Consider the following 23,519-nt stretch of genomic DNA (forward strand, 5'->3'; position numbering starts at 1 on the left):
AGTGTGACTGTGTTGCTGACCTCACCACCTCCAAGCCAGTCCAGATGACTTTGGAATGTTGACCTTTGTCAGCCATGTCCAGTCATCTGAGCTTTGTAACTCTCCCTAACAGAAAAGAGGGCTGCGTTCTGAATGCAATTGAACTCTAACTCTCTAACTCTCTACGTATTTCCTCTGTACATAGGAAATACGTATAAACTTAGGCATTTGAAACTGGTAAGAAGTTGGGGTTGTGAACTCTACTATTTATTTTTTTAAGATTTAGTTTTACTTTTAGTTATGTGTCTGTGTGTCTGTGTGGGTATGTGCACACAAGTGTAGTTACCTGTAGAGCCAGGGGTGTTGGGTCTCTTGGAGCTAGAGTTACAGGCTGTTAAGAGCTGTCCAACATGGGTGCTGGGAACTGAACTTGGGTCCCCTGCAAGGTGGTATGTGCTCTTAACTCTTGTGTGAGGAGTGGCGTTGGAGACGGGGTTTCTCTGTGTAGCCTTGGCTGTCTTCTGTGTAGACCAGGCTGTCCTTGGACTCACAGAGATCCTTCTGCCTCTGCCTCCCCAAATACTAGGATTACAGGCACATGCAACTACATCTGGTTGTGCTCCTAACTCTTAATCAGAGCCATCTCTCCAGCCATTTTTTAATTTTTGAAAAGAGTATATGTATGTGTTTACATATGTATGAACTCATGTGTCCAAAATGGCATGCATGTGGAGGTCAGAGAACAACTCTGTAAAGTTGATTCTCTTCTCCTTCCTGTATGTGCATTCTGGGAATTGAACTCAGATCACCAGCCTGTGAATTATGCTATTGACAGAACCTGCTTGTTTGTCGATTAGCAGGCTTTTTTTTCAGTGTTGGAGACAACCAACCTCTTCTTGGTTCCAGAATAAGGCTCGCTGTATATCAGTTGTGTTTGTGCAAAGACTGGTAATTGAACTCAAATCTCCTGTGTCTCCAGGAGCCTTTTGAGCACGAGTCATTGCTCCTCAACCGAAAGGATCACAAACTGACCAAAGCTGAGAAGAAAGCAGCAAAGAAAAGCTATGAGGAGGACAAGCGCACATCAATACCATATACCCGCCCATCGTACGCGCAGTATTACCCTGCCAGCGACCAGAGCCTGACCAGCATCCCTGCCTTCAGTCAGAGGAACTGGTGCGTTAACTGAGGAAGAGAGTCTGGCTGGTCTAGACCCAAAGTCCTTTCATTCAGTTCCTGTTTCAATCAAAGGGAAAATCTACAATGTGTTCTTTAGCTGCTGTAGAAGGGGGTCCTGCTCTAGGGTCAGGTGTCAAAGCAGTTCAGCTGCACGAGTGCTCTGACCTGCTCTAGTTTTGACTTCCTTGGCTGGAGAAATAAGCTGCTGATTTTGCTACTCAAAAGGGCCCTTCTGGTAGAATGGTATAAAACATATGTCTTTTGGTGCCAGCTTTGAGTCACATGGGAATGTATATACTAACCCAGACGGGTGTCTTCCTCACACATCACGACCAAAGAGCCTACTGCCAGGGGGTTTGGTGAAGATGTTCTGCAGATAGAGTGCTCTGTCTGCAAGCCTGAGGGCTCGAGGTCAGTTCCTGAATCCTACATGTAGGTGGGAGGAGACCTCTGCATAAGGATGTCCTGACTCTCTCTCTCTCTCTCTCTCTCTCTCTCTCTCTCTCTCTCTCTCTCTCTCTCTCTCTCTCTCTCTCTCTCTCTCACACACACACACACACACACACACACAATACATGCATGCAAAATAATAATACTTTTTCCTTCATTATTCATTGAAAATTTACTGTGTTTAAAGCATTCACCCGTGGCGTAGGAGAGTGCATTTAGGTGCAAAGAACCAACGGAGCCATTCCAGGTCAAGTGTAGGAACACTCTTGAGAACGGGCACCAGGTAGTCAAAAGGATGTGAGGTAGGGAATACCAACAAATACAGTACTCTTTTTTTTTTTTTTTTTTGGTTGTTTGTTAGTTGGTCTTTTTGTTTTCAAGACAGGTTTTCTTTGGGGAGCCTTGGCTGTCCTGGAAGTCACTTTGTAGGCCAGGCTGGCCTCAAACTTACAGCAATCAGCCTACCTCTGTCTCCCTGAATGCTGAGATTAAAGACATGTACCACCACTGGCCCAAGTATAATACATTTTTAAAATTTTAGCAAAAGGAAGTTTCTTCACAAATCCTCAATAAGAAGAGCAAATGTGGTAGTGTATGCCTATAATCCCAGCACTCAGGATGTAGAGAACCAGGAAGAGAATTTTAAGGTTATCCTTGATGAGTTTGAGGCCAGCCAAGAATATATAAGTGGTGGTGGTAGGAGGAAGGCAGACAGACAGACAGACACACAGAGTGAGGGAAGGGGAGGGAGGACTAGAGGGGCAGACAGACATGCAGACGGAGTGAGGAGAAAGATGGTAGGTGGGTGGATGGATGGATGGAGATATCTCGATCTTGAGTCAGTAGTAGCTTTATCATATACAATCATCTAGTTGACAGGAAGGTGAACCAGGAAGAATGCACCATTGACTGTGACATTTTGTCAGTAAGAGATGCATAGCCAGTTCTCTCTTTGGCTTTGTGCAGGGGTTTTGGTTGTGTGGCGGTCATAACTAGAGCAATACTGTGGCGACTGACCCGAACAGGAGCCAGAAGCATCATGAAAAGTGATTTAGAGAAGAGAGGGGCAGCTCTGTAACTTAGTGAGTTTGAGGTATGTGTGTAAGAGAGTCAGGGAGTGAGTAGAGGGGCCTGAAGTTGGGTGGCATCAGACAGGCGAGCCAGAGGAAAGTCTGCCCTTCAGATTTCAACGTAAATGGTATCAAGAGCTTGCCCTTTGTTTTATGTTTTTTGTGTCCTTATCTTCCCTTTAGGTCTGATTCCTGCTGTAGATGGTCCAGTTTCTAGAGGAGCAGATGGTGTCTTCCATCTCTGAGAGGCATCTAACTGCTTATCTCTGGAAAGCTTTGGCCTTCTTTCCCTGCTGTGATATTTCAGTCATGCCTCTAGTCTCCTTTGGAATGGACTAGCCTCTGCATGTTCTTCCGGTGCTTTTCTCAACAACAGCTGAGGGTACAGGGCTTGGCAATCTAGTAGTTCAGGGGCAGTTCTGCCTAAGTGTACGAGTGCTTGTCTTTTTCTTGCAGGCAGCCAACACTGAAGGGTGATGAAAAGCCTGTGGCCAGTGTTCGTCCTGTACAGTCCACCCCCATCCCCATGATGCCCCGGCATGTCCCACTCAGTGGCAGCGTAAGCTCTGCCTCCAGCACAAATCCATCCATGAATTTCCCCATCAACTACTTGCAGCGAGCAGGAGTCCTCGTGCAGAAAGTGGTCACCACAACAGGTTGGGAATTCCTGCTTTCTACTCTGGGGCTGCTGACTGTCTGTCTTATCTATCTCTTTACATTAACTGTGTGTGTGTGTATGTGTGTGTGTGTGTGTGTGTGTGTGTGTGTGTATGTGTGTGTGTGTTGCTTGCATGTATATAAGTGCACCACGTGTGGACCTGGTGTCTGCAGAGGTCAGAACTGAGGTTATAGACGGTTGTGAACCACTATGTGGGCATTAGGAACTGATTGGTCCTCTGCAATAACAGGAGTTGCTCTTAATTATTTATTTTGTGTTCATGTGTGTGCCACAGTGTTCATGTGGGCCCTGGGCATCAAACTCAGGTTGTCAGGCTTGACAGCAAAATACTTTTACTCACCAAGCCATCTTACTGGCCCAGTGTTGTCTTTTGTAACTTGATTTTGTTTACTCAGGAAGTGTTCATTAAATACCTTTTGTGTAGACCGCACCATATTTGGCACTATAGGTAAAAACGAAGATTCCCTGATCTTGAAGAATTTGCATACTGGTAAAAATCTCTCTCACTCCTTCTCCCTGCCACCTGCCTCCCTTTCTTTCTTCTTATCTTCCTTCCTTTTTTCTATTTTCTTTTCTTTTTTTTTTTTTTTAATTTGTTTGTTTGTTTGGTTTTTTGGTTTTTTGAGACAAGTCTTCTCTGTGTAATAGCCCTGGCTGTCTTGGAATTCTCTTTGTAGACCAGGCTGGCCTTGAACTCAGAGATCCACCTGCTTCTGCCTGCCACCTCCACCTCCCCCAAACCCCAAGTGCTAAGATTAGAGGTGTGTGCCACCCCTGCCCAGTGAGGGAAAATATTTTTTTTAAATAAATGAGTTGTCCCCCGACCCTCAAGACAGTGTAGTTTTTGCTGTCCTAGACTCATTTTCTAGGCCAGGCTGGCCTTGAACTCACAGAGTTTCATCAGCCTCTGCCTCCCAGAGTGCTGGGGTTACAGGCATGTGACACCATGTCCTGCTCTCAACTGAATCTTAAAATTATTCCTATACTTTTAGGAGCTGTGGGACAATACCAGTAAGGAAGGTTATGCCACTTTTGGGGCCTAAAATGATGTGGAATATATACATGTAAATAGTTCAGAGTGGAGAAAAATAGAAACAATCATTCAAACTTATTTTCTTTTCTAAACTAAAACTGTCTGAATTTTTAAAAAAATATTTATTTATAGCTGGGCGTGGTGGTACATGCCTTTAATCCCAGCACTTGGGAGGCAGAGGCAGGCAAATCGCTGTGAGTTCAAGGCCAGCCTGGTCTACAAAGTGAGTCCAGGACAGCCAAGGCTATACAGAGAAACCCTGTCTTGAAAAACAAACAAAAAATATTTATTTATTAAGTATACAGTGTTTTGCTTGCATGTACACCAGAAGAGGATACCAGATCTCATTACAGGTGGTTGTGAGCCGCCATGTGGTTGCTGGGAATTGAACTCAGGATCTTTGGAAGAGCAAGCAGTGCTCTTACCCTCTGAGCCATCTCTCCAGCCCCCTTATGAATTTTTAATTAAAGCAAAGGAAGTAGATCAGGAAGATGACCAAACTTCTAAGCAGTTTTGGTTTTCATAGTATTCTTTGATGAGACAGTTGTGAAAAGTTCTTCTTGCTTTACCATCTGATTCTCGCTCTACAGAAAGGCTCTGGGATAGGACCTGGGATGAATGCGAGACTTTAAGTTTCCTTCTTTTCTTCAGTTAAGCCCTGTGTCATCTAAATGCAACATCTGTTTTTCACTAGATATTGTTATTCCTGGACTCAACAGCTCCACAGATGTTCAGGCAAGAATCAATGCTGGTGAGAGCATCCATATCATCCGGGGGACGAAAGGTGAGAACCTAGCCAAGGCCTTTGAGAACGCTGAGCTGAGAATCAGAATAAATACTTAGGGTTTAAGTTAGAGAGGGCATAGGAAGCATCCCATAAGAGCTGCACAATTGAGAGAAGCATGAGAAGATAGCATTTCTATGAGCTGATGTTGAACTTAGAGCTTAATTGTTAGTGGCTTAAAAGAAGTAAATTGGAGATCTCATGTTACTGTTTCTTTTGCTTTAATGGAAAGTCTTTGGGTGAATATTCATAAAGAGACCAAAACTGAGGGAAAGTATTGTGGAGTGGGTTGTAAGCCAGCACGTGTGCCGTTGTGTCATTTATACACAATTTCTTTGATCCACAGTGGTGGTCCCAAGTTAGGAATTAGTGCAGATGTGTTGCACAACAGACTTTTTAGTGTGATAATTTTTAAAAGTCCAATATGACGCCACATGTAGCAACGCATGCCTGTAGTCTCAGCACTTGGGTGGCAGAAGCAGGCAGACCTCTGTGAGTTCAGGCCCAGCTTGATCTATCTAGTGATTACCAGGACAGCCATAGCTATATAGTGAGACTCTGTCTCAAAACAAAATGAAACAAAACAAACAAACAAACAGAAAACAGTAAATAAATAGCCAAGTATGTTTCTGGTATCGTTACAGAGGAAGATGAGACCACTTAAAATGGAAAAGATAGGCTAAATGTGTCAAGATACAAATAACTGAGCTTGTTTCTACAGTAGTGAGTTTTTTGTTGTTGTTTGTGTGTTTTGTGGTTTTTGTTGTTTTTTGAGACAGGGTCTATGTAGACCAGGCTGGCCTTGACTTCACAGAGGTCCAGATACATCACCATACCCAGCCTCATAGTAGTCTGTAACTGAGTTCCATCCTCTATGAGGCTGTTTGAGGCTTTATGTTTAGGAAGATTTTTGCCCTAGCCTCCGCTGGATCAAGTACCTTTAGGCTTAGAGGAAAAGTTCCACAAAGACAGAGATAGAATTAGATGACTGCCTAGCCTTACCTGGGCTCTTCTTGGTGTAGAACTCAGTCTTTTAACTATGCTCTCCTTAGAGCAGGGATTGTCAAACAGTGAGCCATGCGTGTCATGTCCAGCTGGCTTCTAGTACTATACCTGAAATCTAAGGTGTATTTTACTTTTTTTGTTGTTTTGTGACTTTTTTTTTTTTTTTTTTTGAGAAAGGGTTTCTCTGTGTTCGCCTTGGCTGTCCTGGAACTTGCTTTGTAGACTAGGCTGCCCTCAAATTCACAGAGATCTGCCTGCCTCTGCCTCCCGAGTGCTGAGATTATAGGCTCACGAGCTACCAAGCCCAGCTGTATTTTTATATTTTTAATTAGTGCAAAAAAGAGGAAAACTAAGGGGAAAAATCAAGAGTAATATTTTGTGATGTGGAAATTGTACAAAATTCACATTTTCTTTTCCAAGATAATTTTATTTAAAGTGAAACAATAATACAGGTTAAAAAAGAGGTGTAAGGCCTGTGAGATGACTCAACAGGTAAAAGCATATGCCATCACACCTGAATTTCATTCCTGGGTCCCACATGACTGAAGCAGCAAACTGACTTCCATTAGTTGTTCTCACACACCACACAATAAATAAATGTAATTAAAAGATTGTTTTTAATTCTTTAAAAATTTATTTTATGGGCTGAAGAGATGGCCCATCAGTTAAGAGCACTGGCTGCTCCTCCAGAGGTCCTGAGTTCAGTTCCCAGCACCCACATGGTGCCTCACAACCACTTATCATGTGATCTGATGCTCTCTTCTGGCCTGCAAGTATACATGCAGATACAGCACTCATATACATTAAATAAAGGCATCTTATAAAAAATTGTATGTGTGTGGCTGCCTTGCCTGCATATATGTCTGTCTGTATACCACATGTGTGTACAAACATAGTGCCAGAAGAGGGCATCAGATCTCCTAGAACTAAAGAAAAACAAGACAGGCTTGTGCCTTGTGAGAACAGAGAATAGGTCCTGAATTTCCTCAGCTGAGCATTAGAGGATACTGAAGCAGTCAGGGTCCATTTTCCACACCAAAAAGAGGATCCAGACCAGAGGGCCCAAGAGCACAGAGCTTGCTTTTCACAGGCCATACTTAACTTCCACCATTGCTTTGGTACTTTCTGGAGTAATTACCTGCATTCGTTTTTAGAGGTAAAGCTCTACGAGACGGGTTCTTTGTCTTAAGCAGTCAAGTGTTAAAACAACTTGGTGTGTGGTGGGTTAGCAATTCATATTTATGGAACAGATGAATCATTATGAACCCAGAATTCAGTTATCCTCCCTTATCGCAGGAGCCTGTGCGTGCATCCGTGGGTGCGGGTGAGCTCTAATCTCAGAGGGCTTTCCAGCCCGTGGAGTTTCTTAGGGCCGCCTGTATTCCGTGCAGGCTCCTGACGGTCTGTCTTGTATCTCCTAGGGACATACATCCGCACCAGTGATGGCCGCATCTTTGCTGTCCGGGCGACTGGCAAACCAAAGGCCCCTGAAGACGGTCGGATGGCTGCCTCAGGTGTAGTGGACTTTCAGTTTCTATTGACTACACAACATCTGTTCAGTTTATTTATAATTAATGTACTTTTTGAATAAATAACATGAGATTTATAATTATATAGGAATAAGTGATGAAAAATGATTTATCTCCTCCTTCTCCCAGCCAGCTATTGGTTTTCCATAGAAGTTCTTCTCTTTGTTGTTTTACAGAGATTTTATATGTGGTAAAGGGTTGTGTGTGCATATACAGATGATAATAATAATAAGAAGAAGAATAGTTTTTTATTGCATTTTAAAAATAAATGCTACTATACTATACTATATAATATATACTATATATACACACTATATATAATATATATACACTATATATACAGTATATATATAATATATATAATATATATAATATACTCTTTTTCACACACTAGTGATATACTTCATTTCTTATCCTCTGTTCTAGATATGCCTTGATGGAAGTTTACTGTTGATTTACATTTAGATTGTTAGTACTGGCATGTGAGTGTATTTGGGACACATTCCTAGAATTAGGGTTTTTGGGGGCCGGGCAGTGTGATGTACACCTTTAATCCCAGCACTGAACAGGCAGAGGCTGGGTGGATCTCTGAGTTCAAGCATCCTGGTCTACAGAGCTAGTTTCAAGACACCCAGGGCTGCACAGAGAAACTCTGTTTCAAGAGGGTTGGGGGGAGGTAGAGGCTGGAGAGATGGCTCAGTAGTTAAGAGCACTGGGTTCAATTCCCAGCAACCACATGGTGGCTCACAACCACCTATGATAAGATCTGGTGCCCTCTTCTGGCATGTAGACAGAGTACTATATATAGTGTATACATAATAAATAACCCTAGGGTGCTGGAGAGATGGCTCAGAGGTTAAGGGTACCGACTGCTCTTCCAAAGGTATTGAGTTCAAGTCCCAGCAACCACATGGTGGCTCACAACCATCTATAATGTGATCTGATGCCCTCTTCTGGCCTGCAGGTGCATATGCAGGCAGAACACTGTATAGATAATAATAAATAAATATATCTTTTTAAAATAAATAAATAAATAAAAATAAACCAAAAAAAAAGTAGGGTTTTTGGTGAAGGGTATATCCATGGCAAATGAACACTGTTTCAAGCTTTTGATGAGCTCTCTTCAATAGACATAGTTTTTATGAGTTATCCCGCCACTGAGATAAGAGAGCTAGACTACCCCTGACTTCGCTGGTCTGGCCTTCATCCATGGTTGAAGAAGGCAACTATTGAGTGTCTAAGTTCCCTGCACTTCAACCCAAGGGCTGTTAATTTCTTATTAATCTTCTGGCTTTTCCTGCCTTTATACTATGTGAATCATTTGTAAGCTAAAGATACCATGCTATTTTATCCATACATAACATACATCTCTTTTTTTAAAAAAGGTTTATTTACTTGTTTATGTATATGGGTGCTGTATGCATGTACACCTGCAGGCCAGAAGAGGCATCAGATCTCAGTGTAGATGGCTGTGAGCCACCATGTGGTTGCTGGGAATGGAACTCAGGACCTCTGGAAGAGCAGACAGTGCTCTTAACCACTAAGCCATCTCTCCAGTCCCAATATATATGCATCTCTTGAGAGTAAGGGCATTCACCTCCTACCTATAACTTCATTATCATGCTAAAATAAAAGTTAACAATAATTTCATAATCTTAACATAGCACCCAAGTTTTTTCCAGATTTTCTAGTTTTCCAAACTGTCTTTCATAGCTAGATTTTATTTTGTTTTAAACTTACTTAGGCTCAAGTTTAACTTCACTTATATCTTTTTATCCCTTGGTTAGAAAAAAATTTGACTAGTTAGTTTTAGAAAAATTTCCAGCTTGACATGATGGTACACTTATTTTTTTTTTTTTGCTTCCAGACAGATTTCTTTGAGACTTGTTCTGTAGACCAGGCTAGCCTTGAACTCACAGAGTTCTCTCTGCCTCTCCTTCCCAAGGTCTGGGATTAAAGGTGTAAAATATATATATATATATATATATATATATATATATATATATATATATATATATATATTTTTTTTTTTTTTTTTTTTTTTTTTTAGTGACAGGGTTTCTCTGTGTAGCCCTTGCTGTCCTGGACTCAATTTTGTAGACCAGGCTGGCCTTGAACTCACAGAACTCTGCCTGCCTCTGCCTTCTGAACGCTGGGGTCAAAAAAGTATGTACCACCATGCCTACCACAAATGGTGCACACTTTTAATCCCAGCATTCAGGAAGCAGAGGCAGGAAGATTCCTGTGAGTTTGAGGCCAGCCTGGTCTGCATAGTGAGTACCAAGACAGCTAGGTATACATAACAAGACCTGGCCTCCAAAAGAAGACTTCCCCAGTATTTCATATCCATTGTCTCATAGGATTCACTTTGTAGAATTGTTCAGACAAGGAAGCTGAGGGAAGCACACGTCCTTTTATGGATTGGTAGGTTCATATATTAGTTTTATTGCTGCTATGATAAAATGCCTGGGGAGAAAAAAATTTAAGGGAGGAAAATTTTATTTTAGCTTATAGTTCAAGGGATACAGTTCATAAGGGAGTGATGGCAGCAGTAGTTTGAGGCAGCTGGTCACCTCTGTCCACTGACAGGAAGAAGTGGCAAATGCCAGCGCTCTGCTTACTTTCTCACACCTTATCCCATGGGAGGATGCTGCACACAGGTAACATGGGTTCTTCCACCTCAGTTAACTTAATCTACAAACTCCCTCCTAGCATGCCCAGAGCTGTCACCTAGTTATTCTTGATCCTGGTCAGTTGACAGTCAGTAGAAACCATTACAACTTGTTTCTGGAATCAGAAGATTTCTATTTTTGAGACTGGGGAAAGTTGACTGGATGGTGTTTAAATGACAATGAGAATTACAAGTTTTACACTTAATAGACTTGTTATTCCCTTAATCCTTCTTTTTTCCCTTTCCATTCTGGTTTCAGTTACCTGTCTTTTACCTCCAGGTTCCCAGGGGCCTTCTCTTGCGTCCACAAGCAATGGCAGACACAGTGCCTCATCACCCAAAGCCCCTGACCCTGAGGGGCTGGCCAGGCCCGTCTCTCCTGACAGCCCAGAAATCATCAGTGAACTCCAGCAGTATGCAGATGTGGCCGCTGCTCGGGAATCCCGTCAGAACTCCCCAAGCATCAGTGCTGCCCTGCCTGGCCCCCCGGCCCAACTTACGGACAGTAGCACCATTCCTGGGACAGCTCTTGGAACTGAGCCATGCCTTGGGGGTCATTGCCTCAATAGTTCCCTCTTGGTGACTGGCCAGCCCAGTGGTGGCAGGCACCCAGTGCTGGACTTAAGGGGCCACAAGCGAAAGTTGGCCACTCCATCTGCCACCCAGGAGTCAGTCCGTCGGCGGTCCAGGAAGGGCCATTTGCCAGCCCCCGTGCAGCCCTATGAACACGGGTATCCAGTCTCTAGCGGGTTTGCCATGCCACCCGTCTCCTTAAATCATAACCTCACCACCCCCTTCACCTCCCAGGCTGGGGAGAATTCTCTGTTCATGGGCAGTAACCCCTCCTACTACCAGCTGTCCAATCTGCTGGCAGATGCCCGCCTGGTGTTCCCAGTGACTACTGACCCTCTGGTGCCAGCAGGCCCTGTCAGTTCCTCTTCCACGGCTACCTCAGTCACTGCCAGCAACCCCTCCTTCATGCTCAACCCCTCTGTGCCAGGGATACTACCCAGCTATTCACTCCCATTCTCACAGCCACTCCTGTCCGAGCCTAGGATGTTTGCGCCTTTTCCTTCCCCTGTCTTGCCCAGCAACCTTTCGCGGGGCATGTCTGTCTACCCAGGCTATATGTCCCCACATGCAGGCTACCCAGCTAGTGGCCTCCTCCGGTCCCAGGTGCCTCCATTTGACTCCCATGAGGTTGCAGAGGTGGGATTCAGCTCCAATGATGATGAGGATAAAGATGATGATGTGATAGAGGTCACAGGGAAGTAGCTAGGAAGCCCCTTCCCACCTCACTTGGGGCCCCTAGCAGGTTGCCCACCAAACTGGAAGGCAGAAACCTGGTTTTCTGAAAATAGGGTACTTGGCAGGAGGGGAAAGAAGACAAAGAGTGGTTGGCCATAATGACAGGCTCTACTGCTGTTTATTAGAAGAAAGAAAAGAAACAAACAAAAGACCCCAGAAACTCCAACAGAGCCCATAATAGTGGGAAATCAGGGACCGAAAACGGGGATGGAGGTGTACGGCAGCCTGCCTCTTCCTTCCTGCCTTTCACACGCTGTCTGCTTGTACGCCCATCTGAGTGTAGAAGCTCAAGTCCCATTCTGCCTTTGGGAATATCTCTTCCAGGAGGTCTGCCTTACTGAGTTACTTAGTTTGGCCTGGGGAATGGGAGGAGAGTAAGGGTGGGCTGGGGAGCAGACTGCCATTCCATGTGAAATGGGGTCTTTAGGAGGTTGGAAGGAAGCAGACCAGGGTGTGTGTGTGTGTGTGTGTGTGTGTGTGTGTGTGTGTGTGTGTGTGTGTGAGAGAGAGAGAGAGAGAGAGAGAGAGAGAGAGAGAGAGAGAGAGAGAGAGAGAGAGAGCGAGCGCACGCATGTAGCAGGTCAAGGGTGAAGGGGGGAGGGGAGGGAGGGGAAACTAAACTAAGAGGTGAACTGAAAAGGAATGAACGTACCTTCTTGATGTGTAAGTCAGAGTGGTGGTTTATGGCTACTGAGTGACCATCCAAGTGAGTCCAGGAGAAGAGCCGTGAGAGCCACTGTTCCCTTCCAGTCAGGTGACGAGACTCAAGGCCCTAGTCCCACATTTGTTTTTAACTTGGGGAGAAATCATGAGAAAGCGAGTGTTTCCCATCTCTGAGCAGATGTCCCTTTCTACATGGGCCAGAAGTGCGGTGCAGTGAGGGTGGCTAGAGAAGACATGCACGCCAGGGCAGAGCTAAGCCCTGTAGGCTGCCTTTCCTCCTCTTCCCCTCCCTGTTAGAGAGCTCTACATTAATTTATTTCTTATGAGCAATTATTTATTATTTTCATTTGGGGCAGGGGTGGGGGGGAGGTTATAAGGAAGATAAGAGATAGTGAATGCTAAGGTATTCCAGACCCCCTAACTGCTGGTTTAAAAAAAAAAAAAAAAAGCTAACAGATGGATGGTGATTTAATTGACCAGGGAAAGAGAATTAGAATTAACCAAGAATTAGACTATAAACAACTCTGTTGTGGGGAAGTGGCATGTCAGGAAAATCAGGGAGCCCTGAGACTGGCTAGTTGGGGGTGGTGAGACTCATTCCACAGAAATTGACACTTGGGATCATGGACTTTGCTGCTGCGAAGTAAGTAACCTCCACATCTGGAACTGTCTTGTATGCTGACTTTACAGGCCAGTTCTCTGCTGAAGGGTGAAGCTGCGGATAGGTAGCTGCTGGGTTGAGGTGATGGCCTCTTGACTTAGAGTTGGGGGTTGCCGTGGCCTCCCTAGCACAGCATGTGATCATTGTGGGCCTGCTTTCTGGCACCTCTAGCCCTTCCTCTAGAGGAGCCTTAAGTCTGGCTTACCTTTTAAAAGGACGAGAACACACAAGTCCTTCTGGTCTCCTGCCCTTGTTCCAAATGGCAGGACAGGGGTATCTAGTGCTTAACATAAACACTGGCTATTTTCTATTACTGGTGTGTGCTGTGTCTGTAGCCCTCTGAGCCCCAATCTTTCCCACACAGTTCTTTGTGATGAGTAACTCCTGTCTGGCTTTACCATCTTCCTTTGACTCCAGCGTGGTTGGGCAAGTGCTAGACCTGACTCCTAGTCCGAGAAATATCTTAACCTCCTCTGACTCTTGACTAGCAACTTCCCACCTGGGGGGAAGGAGGGAGCTTAGAGGCAGACCCTATGGCACTGTCCCTGAGAGATAAGACGATAGATGGCCAGTGGGGGCGGGGCGCATGCTGCCCAGTAACACCCGAAGTGGAACTTGAGCTTTTTTCTGTGTTTTCCTGTCAGACACTTAACTCTTCTACTCATAGAAGCCTTAGATCTACGATTTAGCTATGCAAATTATTTTAAGAATTTAAAAATAGCAGTTCCAACCAGTGCTTTCTCTGTCAAATGTAGCCCAAGAATGGATAGTCAAGGCATTTAATTGGAGTGGGCTCTTAGGTTAGGCAAGGTGCAGTGGAAGTGAGCTAGGCCAGATTCTGTCGTTTGCGAACGCACTCAGAACCTGGGTTACGTGGATGCCTCTCAGACCTGCGAACACTGAGCTCACAGATTTATCTGTTTGTGTGTATATGTGCGTGTGCGTGTGTGTGCGTGTGTGTTTTACATGGATGCCTCTCAGACCTTCGAACACTGAGCTCACAGATTTATCTGTTTGTGTGTATGTGTGCGTGTGTGTGTGTGTGTGTTTTACATGGATGCCTCTCAGACCTTTGAACACTGAGCTCACAGATTTATGTTTTTGTCTTGTGTGTGTGTGTGTGTGTGTTTTACATGGATGCCTCTCAGCCCTTCGAACACTGAGCTACCAGAGTTGCGTGTATGTATGCCCTGCTAGCCAGGGAAACAGGTGTTTTTTGTGTTCATAGATATGAAATTACAAGAAATCATTTCAGTAGGGAACTGAAACCAGTCAGTTTTTAAGCTGCCAGAAAGTAAATGGGTATTCTGAGAGGTAGCATGTATGTGCTTTATACTCTGTCATTCCAGAGCTTGGAACTCACTTCAGCTTAGCGGTAGCCATTACTCTAGGCAGGTCTCCTGGCTAAAGAAGGCCTTTTGTGATAATGTGCAGTTTCTGTAGTTTAGGGGTGGCAGTGAGATCATGGGAGGTTGAATCATTTATTAGTTCCATGGGCTTTAGCACCCCCTTACCCCCCCAAACAATCCCAAACAAACTAAAAATACCTGGCTTTTCATGAGGGCTAGTGGAGAAATATGCATGCACACCAACCATGAGTATTTGGGGGGCAGGGGGAAGCAGGGACCTTACAAGTCATACTGTACTAAGACTGGAAACACTTGGTGGTAGGTGAGCATGCTGACTTATGCGTGTGATCCTAGGCCTCAAGAAGCTGAGGTAGGAAGGTCATCTTGGGCTGTGCACACAGTGAGACCCTGGGGAAAGGCAAAGATCTGGTCTGTGCATTTTCTCTCACTCTTTGTCTTCAAGTCCAGTCACTCTGGTGTATTCTAAACTCTTACTACCTGGAACACTACTAAATGACAAGGTGACACTGGAGAGGCTTGATTCCCCTTTCTTAGGTCCCTGTGTCCTCCAGGGATGGAGTAGCTAGCTATTCAAGAAAGGAAGTAGCCATGTTGGGTCACACATCCTTCTTGATGCCTTGTCTCACAAGTCCTCACCCTGTCGAGTTCATTACTTAAGTATCTGTATTGTCTCCTGCTTAAGGATAACTCTTTATGGCCCTTGGAATCCTCTTTTCTAGGAACTAATGTGTGGATTATAGATTTGTGACTTAACAACTAAAAATGAAGTTTCCTACTCTGGGAGCATGAAGCAAGGAGCCAGGGTGTGTTTTGCTGATAGTTGAAAGAAAATAGCCATATAGATGGGACTGTCAGTTCAAGCAGCCAGTGTCTTTAAGTCTGACGTCCATTGCTCTAAAACTGAGTCCTCATCCTGTGGGAGAAGGTATTCTGGGGCGGCTTTACATTCCTTGTTCCTCGATAGACCTCTTGCTTCCCACTTCCCTTTGGTTTCTACATGACCAGTCCTTCTGAGCCATGGCTTTCTGTGCATTCAACTGGTTGCTCTTTCCCCACAACTGCTGCTGAGAGAAATCACCTCCCCCAAAGGATGACCTCCTGGCTCCTCAGCTGACTAGTTCCCAAGAAAAATGAGCCCCTTAAGGCCAATCTGAAAATGCTGAGTGGCCCATTGCTCACCTTCGGGCTGTTTGCTTCCCACTGACTGACTCTTTCTGCCCCTGTGTATTCAAATTGCTGTAATTCCTCAATGTCTTTTCTGTACCACTAGCTTGGCTCTAGGCCTTTTATGAATGCCTGAGTCCTATAATGATGAACTAAGCAGGCAGTGTCTACCCTCTTTGCTTTTCAGGGACCCAAATCTGCGCCTTTCCCCTGCCATGAGTCTGTTTGCTATAGTCATCTAGTGTTCTTGGGTGTCGGGGGGAGGTAGCCAGGCAGGCTGCATAATCTATAATATAGAGGGCTGAGGGAAGTTTGGGCACTCTCTGCTACCACTACTAGGATGATGTTCAGATGAGAGGGGACCTCATACTGTGACCTGACCCAGGACCCTCCCTGGAAGAGAGCTCAGCTGTGTTTGAGTGAGTGTGTGTATGTGTTTGCATGTGTGTGCTATTGTACACTGTGGTGTAAAACGACTGTTATCTGGTTGTGTAACTCAGGGTAGGCTTGGGACTCACCAGAAGAATCCCTTAAGCCTGCCCAAGACAGGTTTTTTTTTTCCTTGTACCCTCTTCAGAGGGATCACAGAGAGGGTCCAGGTGGGCTGAAGGGGTTTCAATGGATAACCACTAAGGCCACACTGCTGCCAGAGGAGTTGGGGAGGGTGAGGGAAGTGAGGTTGCCCCAAGGCCCTGGTACCTGGCTTTAGTTTTCTGTCTTCTTTCCTCAGGACGCCCCTGAGGCCTGGGACCTGTGCCTGGCTTAGAGGACCATCTGTGGCTGGGTGACCCAGCTGCTGGTGTGATCATGGGCTTCCCTCCTCTCTCTCTCAGCAGGGCAGGCACCTCTGCCCCAGAGACTGGGCAACTGGCTGTTTCTATGACGTATTTATTTTTACTTGTGTTTCATGTCACTTTTTTAAAAAAAAGCAAACAGAACAATTGTAAGTCAGTATAACTGCCTATCAGTTTTCTTTATTTCTCTTTTTGTAAAATAAAATTTAAACTTAAGATGTTGTTTGGTCAAGACATTTTATAGACAGCTGGGTGGTCATGAAGGGAACATAACCGAATACTGGCACTTGGACAGCACTTGGAGGTAGGGTAGGACAGAACAGGCTGCCAGCAGGGTCTGTCGGCACTACCAGTCACTGGGCTTTTCCTGCTTTTGCTCACCGGAAGAGGGCTGAGTACTCCCCTGGCTACTGCTGCATTTCCAGGCTCTTGGTAGAACAAGGAGGCTGAGATGGTGGGGTTGGCAGTTGAAGAGAGCAGTTACACTCCATGGATAGTCTGGCTGAGTTAGGGGGCTCTAATAGAGTTTGGAATGGGAGAGAAGAGGAAGAAATGGACAATTCCCTTTAACACTGTAAGTTTACTTTAAGAGGAACTATACTTTAACACAGAATCAGTTGGTGATTCCTGGGAAAGAGGAAGGACAAGTCTGGGCTTACACGAAGGGAATGCTATTAGAGAGGTCTGGGAATGGAAGGTGAGCAGGGCTTAGACCTGTTAGGAGTGTAGGAAGGGCCTTGCAAAGGAGTCTGCTGCCCCCTAGTGGCCACTTAATAGCTGGTATTGTTGGAAGCACTGGGAGATGAACCCTAGTGGGCAGAACTCTATTTGTTGAACAACTTTCCTACAATACAGTGCTGAACTTGCAAAGCACACCTGGAACTCCCAGCCAGGCTAAATAAAGGAAGTGAGCAGAGAGAACAAGATGAGGAGAAAGTGTCTCCTGACGATGATTTCCTGAAAGAGACTATTAACAGGCAAGAGGCTGTCTGTCTGAGTCTGGGCCATGCACCCTTCTGTGCCTCAAGAATGCGGTTAATCCTACCACTCGGTAGGCAGAGGCAGGCCGATCTCTGCGAGTTCAAGGCCTGGACTAGAGTGAGTTCCAGGACAGCCAAGGCTACACAGAGAAACCCAGTCTTGAAAAACAAAACAAAAGGAACCATGTCTAGTGTACAGTCCACCTGCCCAAAGCAGCCAATCAATACTATCATTGATGTTCACGGTGAAACAGCTCTAGAGACCTTCCTGTTCGCCCTACCCTGAAGAATTGAGTAGCCAGCTGCCCGTTCTGCCAGACTGTCCAGAGCACTGGGACAGACTTTGTCTTGTGGATGAGGTTCACGATCACCTGTTACCTACCCCATGGCTGCTGGCTTTTCCCAACGGCAACTTTCTGATATACTCTTTGGGGTGATCATCTATCCAAATAGCAGCCTCATGAGAAGTACCAAGCTAGCCCTTGGCCCAGCCTGTCTTGCAACAAAATTTATGAACAGTCAAGTTTACAAGCATAATAACCTTCCTTACCACCAACCATAAATCTGGGTGTCCCAGGAGGGGGCCCCTTAGCACATTGCTTTGAGCTTTCTAGCTCATCAGATACTAGCGAGATAGAACCTGTATTGAAGGAGCTTATACTCAGCTTGGCTATAGTAAACCTAGTATATATAACCTAGATTATATTAAACCAGGAGGAGCTGCCAACACCCACATCCAGGGCGGTGTGTACAAGCTTAGAAGAGAGGCACTCCCTAGAGAATACTTTGGAGGCCAGGGCTTTCATTTGTTCACTCAGTGTTTCCAGCTCCTGTAACTGCCCTGGTAGGAAGTTATAAATGTTGGGTGGAGGACTGGTCCCTCCAATGCTCACCCGGAGCATCTAGACCCTGCTGGGTTCGCAGACCTTTCATGAAGCCCCAGTGAGAGAAGGTGGCAAAGGGTAAGCCTGGTACAATTGCTAGGAGGCCGACATTGTTGTGCCCATCCCCGCCCCCCCCCTAAAATGCACGGTCTTGACTTTCCCGGTGTTTGGAGCCTGCCCTCCCTGCTGCGCTCCCTCTCCGTCTCCGTAGGCCGGGATACCTTGTTGCACTGGTTATTTCTTGGTTACCTTCAGGAGTTCTGGTTTTTTTTTAAGTAGGGAGGTGTGTTCTGGGCGCCATCTCAGCCCGGGGTGGGGGGAGGGGGGGGACGGGGGGACGGGGAGGGAAGCATGCATGTTTCCAAGGAGACGGGGCGGGGCTGGCCTCCGCCCTCCAAGTCTGAGGCGCACGCGCCCACAGCCACGGTCACGTCCCGCCGCGGGAGGGGCGGAGCGAGCGGGAGGGGCAAGCGCGCGTAGGTTCCACGATTGAGCCCGTCTTCCTCCCGCGCCTGTCAGCGTCCGCCGGGCCGCTGCTGAGGTGAGGGCGGGGCCAGAGGCGAGGCGTTCCCATCGGGGTGTCTGCCGGGGCTCCCCACATCCCCTTCCCGTCTGGGTCTTGCGGCCTGAGCCGCCGTCTGCACCGCGTCTGGCCCACAGTTGGCCGGGCCTGGCTACCGGGCCTGAAAGGGACGGTGAGGCGGTGCTGACCCCTTGGTGCGGCACGCCGCCTCGGCCGCGGGTGCAGGCACGCCCCGGGTCCGTGGAACGGGGAGCGGGGGCGGGGGGGAGACAGCGTGCGGTGCTCACGTTTCAGCTCCGCTTCCTGGGGTCCCTGCGCCCCGTCGCGAGTACAAACTTTAGCGTCTCAAAAGTTGCAGAGGTGCATGAGGCCGTGAGGCGTGCCGGGGGCTGGAAGCCGACGGCGCGAGGCGGGGCACCGCCCCCCCAACACCCCTTACCCCCACCCCCACCCCCATCCCCGGCTTCTAGCGCCCGAGTTTGCCGGCGCAGGTCCCTTTAAGGGCCCGGCCCTCGGCAGAGCGCACGTGAGCGGCCCCAGGAAGCCTGCGCCGAGCCACAACTCCGACGCTTGCGGGCCGGAGGAAGGCGTCTGCCCTGGACCTCTGACGTTAGTGGAAACTGAGGCCCAAGAAGAGTGCTCACGCAGCCCAAGGTCAGCAGCAGGGGCTGCGTTAACGCCAAGTGTGGTAGTTGGGCCCGAGATCTAGGCATGACATTGTGAGGCTGGATTTGGCCCGATTCTCCCCCCCCCCCCCCGCGGGATCTGAGGGTGGGGTCTGCTCTTTGGTGGTAGACGGTCCGGTTCTGTGGCCTTTCCCCTGAAAAGAGGTTGCTCATTTCCTGGGTCCAGGGCTGGGATGACTGTTCTTTCTGCCCCCAGCGCCGGAGTACTCGAGCCCTGCTGTACTGGATGCTATGAAGTGCTAAAAGTGAGCCTGGCTTTTTAGGTGAGCCCCCCTGTCCTTGCCTTTCTCAGCTGGGTGTGGGGAAATTCGCCTTGCTTCTCCTCCCTAGGCTGACCAACGCTCTGAGAGAGGGCAGAAACTTACCCCTTCTTTTCTGAGTAGTTTGGGAAGTGGAAAAAGAAAGGTTGGGACCTAAGTTCCCTTACAACAGAAGTGTGTGGCAATGCTTGTCCACTCCCAAGGCAGGCTGTGGCCTAGATGTTGACAGCTTCTGGCCTTCAGTTCAGCAAGGTCCGGCATGGAGGAAATGACTTTTTGGAAGCCAGAGGAGAGAGAAAAACTGGCAGTGGACTGGAGTCAGACTATTTGGATTCCCCATGCCCATATTTGGATCCAGGTGGCTCTGTGTAATACCTTGTGTGACCTTGGACAGGCATCTTGACCTCCAACCAACTTATTTCCTACCTACCTTCTTAGATTCGTTTAAGGATTAGTGAAATAACTAGCATTTCAACATTCAGACGGTGCCTAGCATGAATTAACTGTGAGTGGAAGATTTGTTATCATCATTATCAGAGAGAAGGAGAACGAAACCAACCGGAGGCAGAGGCAGGATGAGTAGGGCAGAGAGTGCAAACAGAAAAGACAATGAAGCTTACAAGGCGGAGTACAAGCCGTGTGAGGAGACCAGTGGGAGGCACCTCAGTGTCCTGACGCCAGAGTTTAGAAATGTTCTTGGCCTCTTTGTAAGGCTAGTTCTGTATACCCATTGACTCTAAAAATCAGATTTTAGCATATCTTACACCCAGAGCCTTCGTATATCCATAGAGCTAACTTTCCTATAGGGTTAAAGTGTTTGCTCTTTCAGTTACTTTTTAAATAGTAACTTTTTTTTTTTTTAGTTTAAATTTTTTATGTGTACGGGTGTTTTACCTGCATAGATGTCTGCGTGTCACTTGCATGACCGAAGCCTGTGGAGACTAGAAGAGGGTGTCGGATCCTTGGATCTAGAGTTACAGACGGTTGTTAGCCACCATGTAGGTGCTGAGAAATTGAACTTGAGTCCTCTGGAAGAGCAGCCAGTGTTGTTAACTGCTGAACCATCTCCCCAGCCCCTTAACACACTATGTGGGTGGTGTGCAGGTCAGAGGACAACTTAAGGGACTTGAGTCTCTCCCTTTTGGTTTTGTTTTTATTGGGGGGGGGAATGGAGGGGGGAGGATGATACAAAGACTTTTATGAGACCATTCTTACTGGGCAAGATAGTCTAAAGACTTCAGAAATCCTGAGTGGTACAGAAACATTACAGTATCCATTGGGCATCAGTCAGGTACGCAAGTGCAGAATGGTTGGCCCTAGAAACGACTTGCAAAACACTTGCCCTGTTTCTTAGATTTTAAAATGCACATCAAATAAGCAAACCTCCTACAAGTCTATCCAACCACAACTAGCAGCTGTTTTATGGTTCGGGCTGGAAGTGGCCATCTGACCCCTTGCCCAGAGCAGACAGGATGCTGCAACCTGGATAGAAAGACCTACAGACCCTCAGAGCCTCGGACAAGCCCCACAGGGAGCCGCAGCAGGGAGCCTCCATGGAGAGCAGTGCCTTCTCCTCCGTGCTCTTATTGTGCCAGTTCCCTCACTGTGTGGGGTCTGGGGATTGAACTCAGGTTGTCAGGCTTGGCAGCAAGCACCCTTACCTGCCATCTCGCTGACCCTTAAACACACATTTTAAATAACCAGAGCAGGAATGTTCCCCAGTGGTGATGTTCATGTGTCTCTTTCTTTTTAGCTGTTCTGTGTGCTGAGATCCCTGGGCTGCTCAGATGAAAGCCCTCTGTAAGAGTTTGCCCAGACTGTTTTCACGCGGGCTTCTGTGTTGATCCTGGGTTCATCCTGTAGACTTTTCTCAGTCTATTAGGAGTAGCTCCTACTTTTCCCTCTTCTGTGTTTCCACTTCTCAACAGCCTTTTATTCTTACTTCTTTGTTTCTAATCTCTGTGGGCTGGCAAAAGTGGACTGAAGCACGTTAGCATTGGCGGTTCAAGCCTCGGAAGCCCAGGTTGGACTTTGTTCTGGCCTCTTAGGCTGTTTTGATCTGGTTTCTTGTAGTTCTGGATGGCTACACTGCTGGAAAGTGAGGTACTCACATACCAGATGGGTTTAAAAAAAAAAAAGAAAGAAAGAAAGAAAGAAAGGGGAAAAAGCATTCCTATGAATTTTTCTTCTTGTGGCTCACTTCTCCCTGGGGTTTTGTTCCTTATGGTATACTGTTTGTGACTGAGTGTTTGAACCCCACGCCTGCCAGGTTCCTGCCCCACCATCCCCCCTTCTCTCTCTCTCTCTGTAGTATTTCATGAGGTTTGAGGATGCTGGCCTAGCAGTGTGGCTCAACTGCAAGAAGGAAGAAGCAAAGGAGGGAGATAGCGCCTGGTGGTATCTAGTCAAACCTGGAGGAATCTATCTGGTCAGGACCTGGAGTATGACTCAGTTTCCCCAGGCCTGCTGGTACCAGGCAGAGCTGTTCCAGGAGCTTCAGTGGCTATGATTAAGAAACAAAGAGGCTTGTGGCTTCAGTCATCTTTTGTAGTTCCCTTCTAGGTCACTGTGTGTAAATAACCTGTGGCCCCTCCCCCTCCTGGGTCAGAGCACTAAGGTATGGCTGAGGTTGGGCCAGAACTGGCAGGCAGGCAGGGTTAGAGCAGGCTACCAGCCTCCTCTCCCTTCTGTCTCCTTTGCAGCTGCCTTGGGGTGCTGAGAGGGAGCCCCAGAACCATGCCGGATCTCCTGCTGCTGGGCCTGGTTGGGGCCCTGACTCTGCTGTTGCTGCTGACGCTGCTGGCCTTTGCTGGTTATTCAGGACTGCTGACTGGGGTGACAGTGAGTGCTGGATCACCCCCAATCCGCAACATAACCATGGCCTACAAGTTCCGTGTGGGGTCATATGGTGACACTGGACAGCTTTTCACGGAGAGCTGCAGCGTCTCTCCCAAGCTCCGGTCCATCGCTGTCTACTATGACAACCCCCATACGGTAAGGAGCCTCCATGGGCTTCTACCTCTCGGATGCACCTGGTTCAGGGTCTGGTGGGGTAGGAGAGTTTGGCTTTCTGAGTGAAGAACAGGGAAATCTGAGCTGGTCCTAAGCTTCAAGCCCCTTCCAAATTTAACCACTGCTGTAGGGCGCCTGAAGCTTTGTACTTGGCCCACATCTGTATCCCCCTTTGCTCATGTCTGTTCAAAGATTTCTGAGTGCAGTAGACCCTGGCTTCTGTCTGGACCTTGGTTCTGTGTCTCTTTCTGTCCTTCCTTTTTCTTTCTCCATGCTCTTAGGCCGTGCCATCCAGACTCTGCCCATTCTCTAGAGTTAAATCTTGTTTGTCTGTTTTTCATTCCTCAGCTTCCATGCCAGGGCTATGGGCTCTTGGGGACAGAGAAAGCAGCTTCTGGGTATGGGGCTTGGAATCCTACCTCTAATCACCATGGCACTCTCCCACCCCGTGGTAGGGTTTTCTGAAGACTTCAAGCTACCTGTTGGGAAAGGGCCAAGTGGAGCCAAATGAGCTACTTAGAATGCCCAGGATGCTGGGGTCAGAGACTAATACAGCATCACTGGTACCTTGTAGGCGTCTGGCTGTAAAGCCTACAGTGAGTCAGGGCTTGCCGATGTCGTTTTCTGCCATGCTAAGGGGCGGTGCTGCCCACAGCTGGATGGGCTGGCAGCTCTGCCAAGGTTCTTCAGCCTCCACTTTTGATCCATGCCAAACTAAGCCCTGGGGAATTTTTATTTGGGTTCCTCAGCCTGGATTTCCTTGCCTAGAAAGATCAATTGAGCAAGCTCTATACACTGCCTGCTGATAAGACCTCCCTGGAACCTTGGTGAAATT

The 23,519-nt window shown here is 47.1% G+C and overlaps 2 protein-coding genes and 1 long non-coding RNA gene across 6 annotated transcripts in view; 2 read left to right on the plus strand and 1 right to left on the minus strand.

The window, feature by feature from the left end:
* RAD54L2 (RAD54 like 2) overlaps window positions 1–16,555 on the plus strand; it is a 93,531-nt gene extending 76,976 nt beyond the window's left edge. Inside the window, exons 18-22 of the mRNA XM_084752573.1 lie at window positions 959–1,155; window positions 3,135–3,334; window positions 5,085–5,174; window positions 7,601–7,693; window positions 10,660–16,555. Coding sequence (XP_084608699.1) covers window positions 959–1,155; window positions 3,135–3,334; window positions 5,085–5,174; window positions 7,601–7,693; window positions 10,660–11,654 — 1,575 coding nt within the window. The 3' untranslated portion in view covers window positions 11,655–16,555. The remainder of the gene's footprint in view (window positions 1–958; window positions 1,156–3,134; window positions 3,335–5,084; window positions 5,175–7,600; window positions 7,694–10,659) is intronic.
* Window positions 12,134–18,111, minus strand: LOC311580943. The gene is made up of 2 exons (XR_014773606.1): window positions 14,082–18,111; window positions 12,134–13,994 (listed from the first exon to the last, which is right to left on the minus strand). It is a non-coding gene; the product is annotated as an uncharacterized lncRNA (long non-coding RNA).
* A 115-nt stretch (window positions 18,112–18,226) lies between these two features.
* Window positions 18,227–23,519, plus strand: part of TEX264 (testis expressed 264, ER-phagy receptor) — a 29,661-nt gene continuing 24,368 nt past the window's right edge. Inside the window, exons 1-3 of one of the 4 annotated variants that reach the window (XM_084752747.1) lie at window positions 18,227–18,281; window positions 19,609–19,675; window positions 22,375–22,666. In XM_084752747.1, the coding sequence (XP_084608873.1) occupies window positions 22,409–22,666 (258 nt within the window). In that variant the 5' untranslated portion in view covers window positions 18,227–18,281; window positions 19,609–19,675; window positions 22,375–22,408. Of the gene's footprint in view, window positions 18,282–18,594; window positions 18,745–18,774; window positions 18,899–19,217; window positions 19,381–19,608; window positions 19,676–22,374; window positions 22,667–23,519 lie in introns of those variants that run through there. The other 3 variants (XM_084752745.1, XM_084752746.1, XM_084752744.1) reach the window with 3 other exon arrangements.

The sequence above is a fragment of the Acomys minous genome (genome assembly GCF_964271855.1).
Source record: "Acomys minous genome assembly, chromosome: 13".
NCBI lineage: Eukaryota > Metazoa > Chordata > Mammalia > Rodentia > Muridae > Acomys > Acomys minous.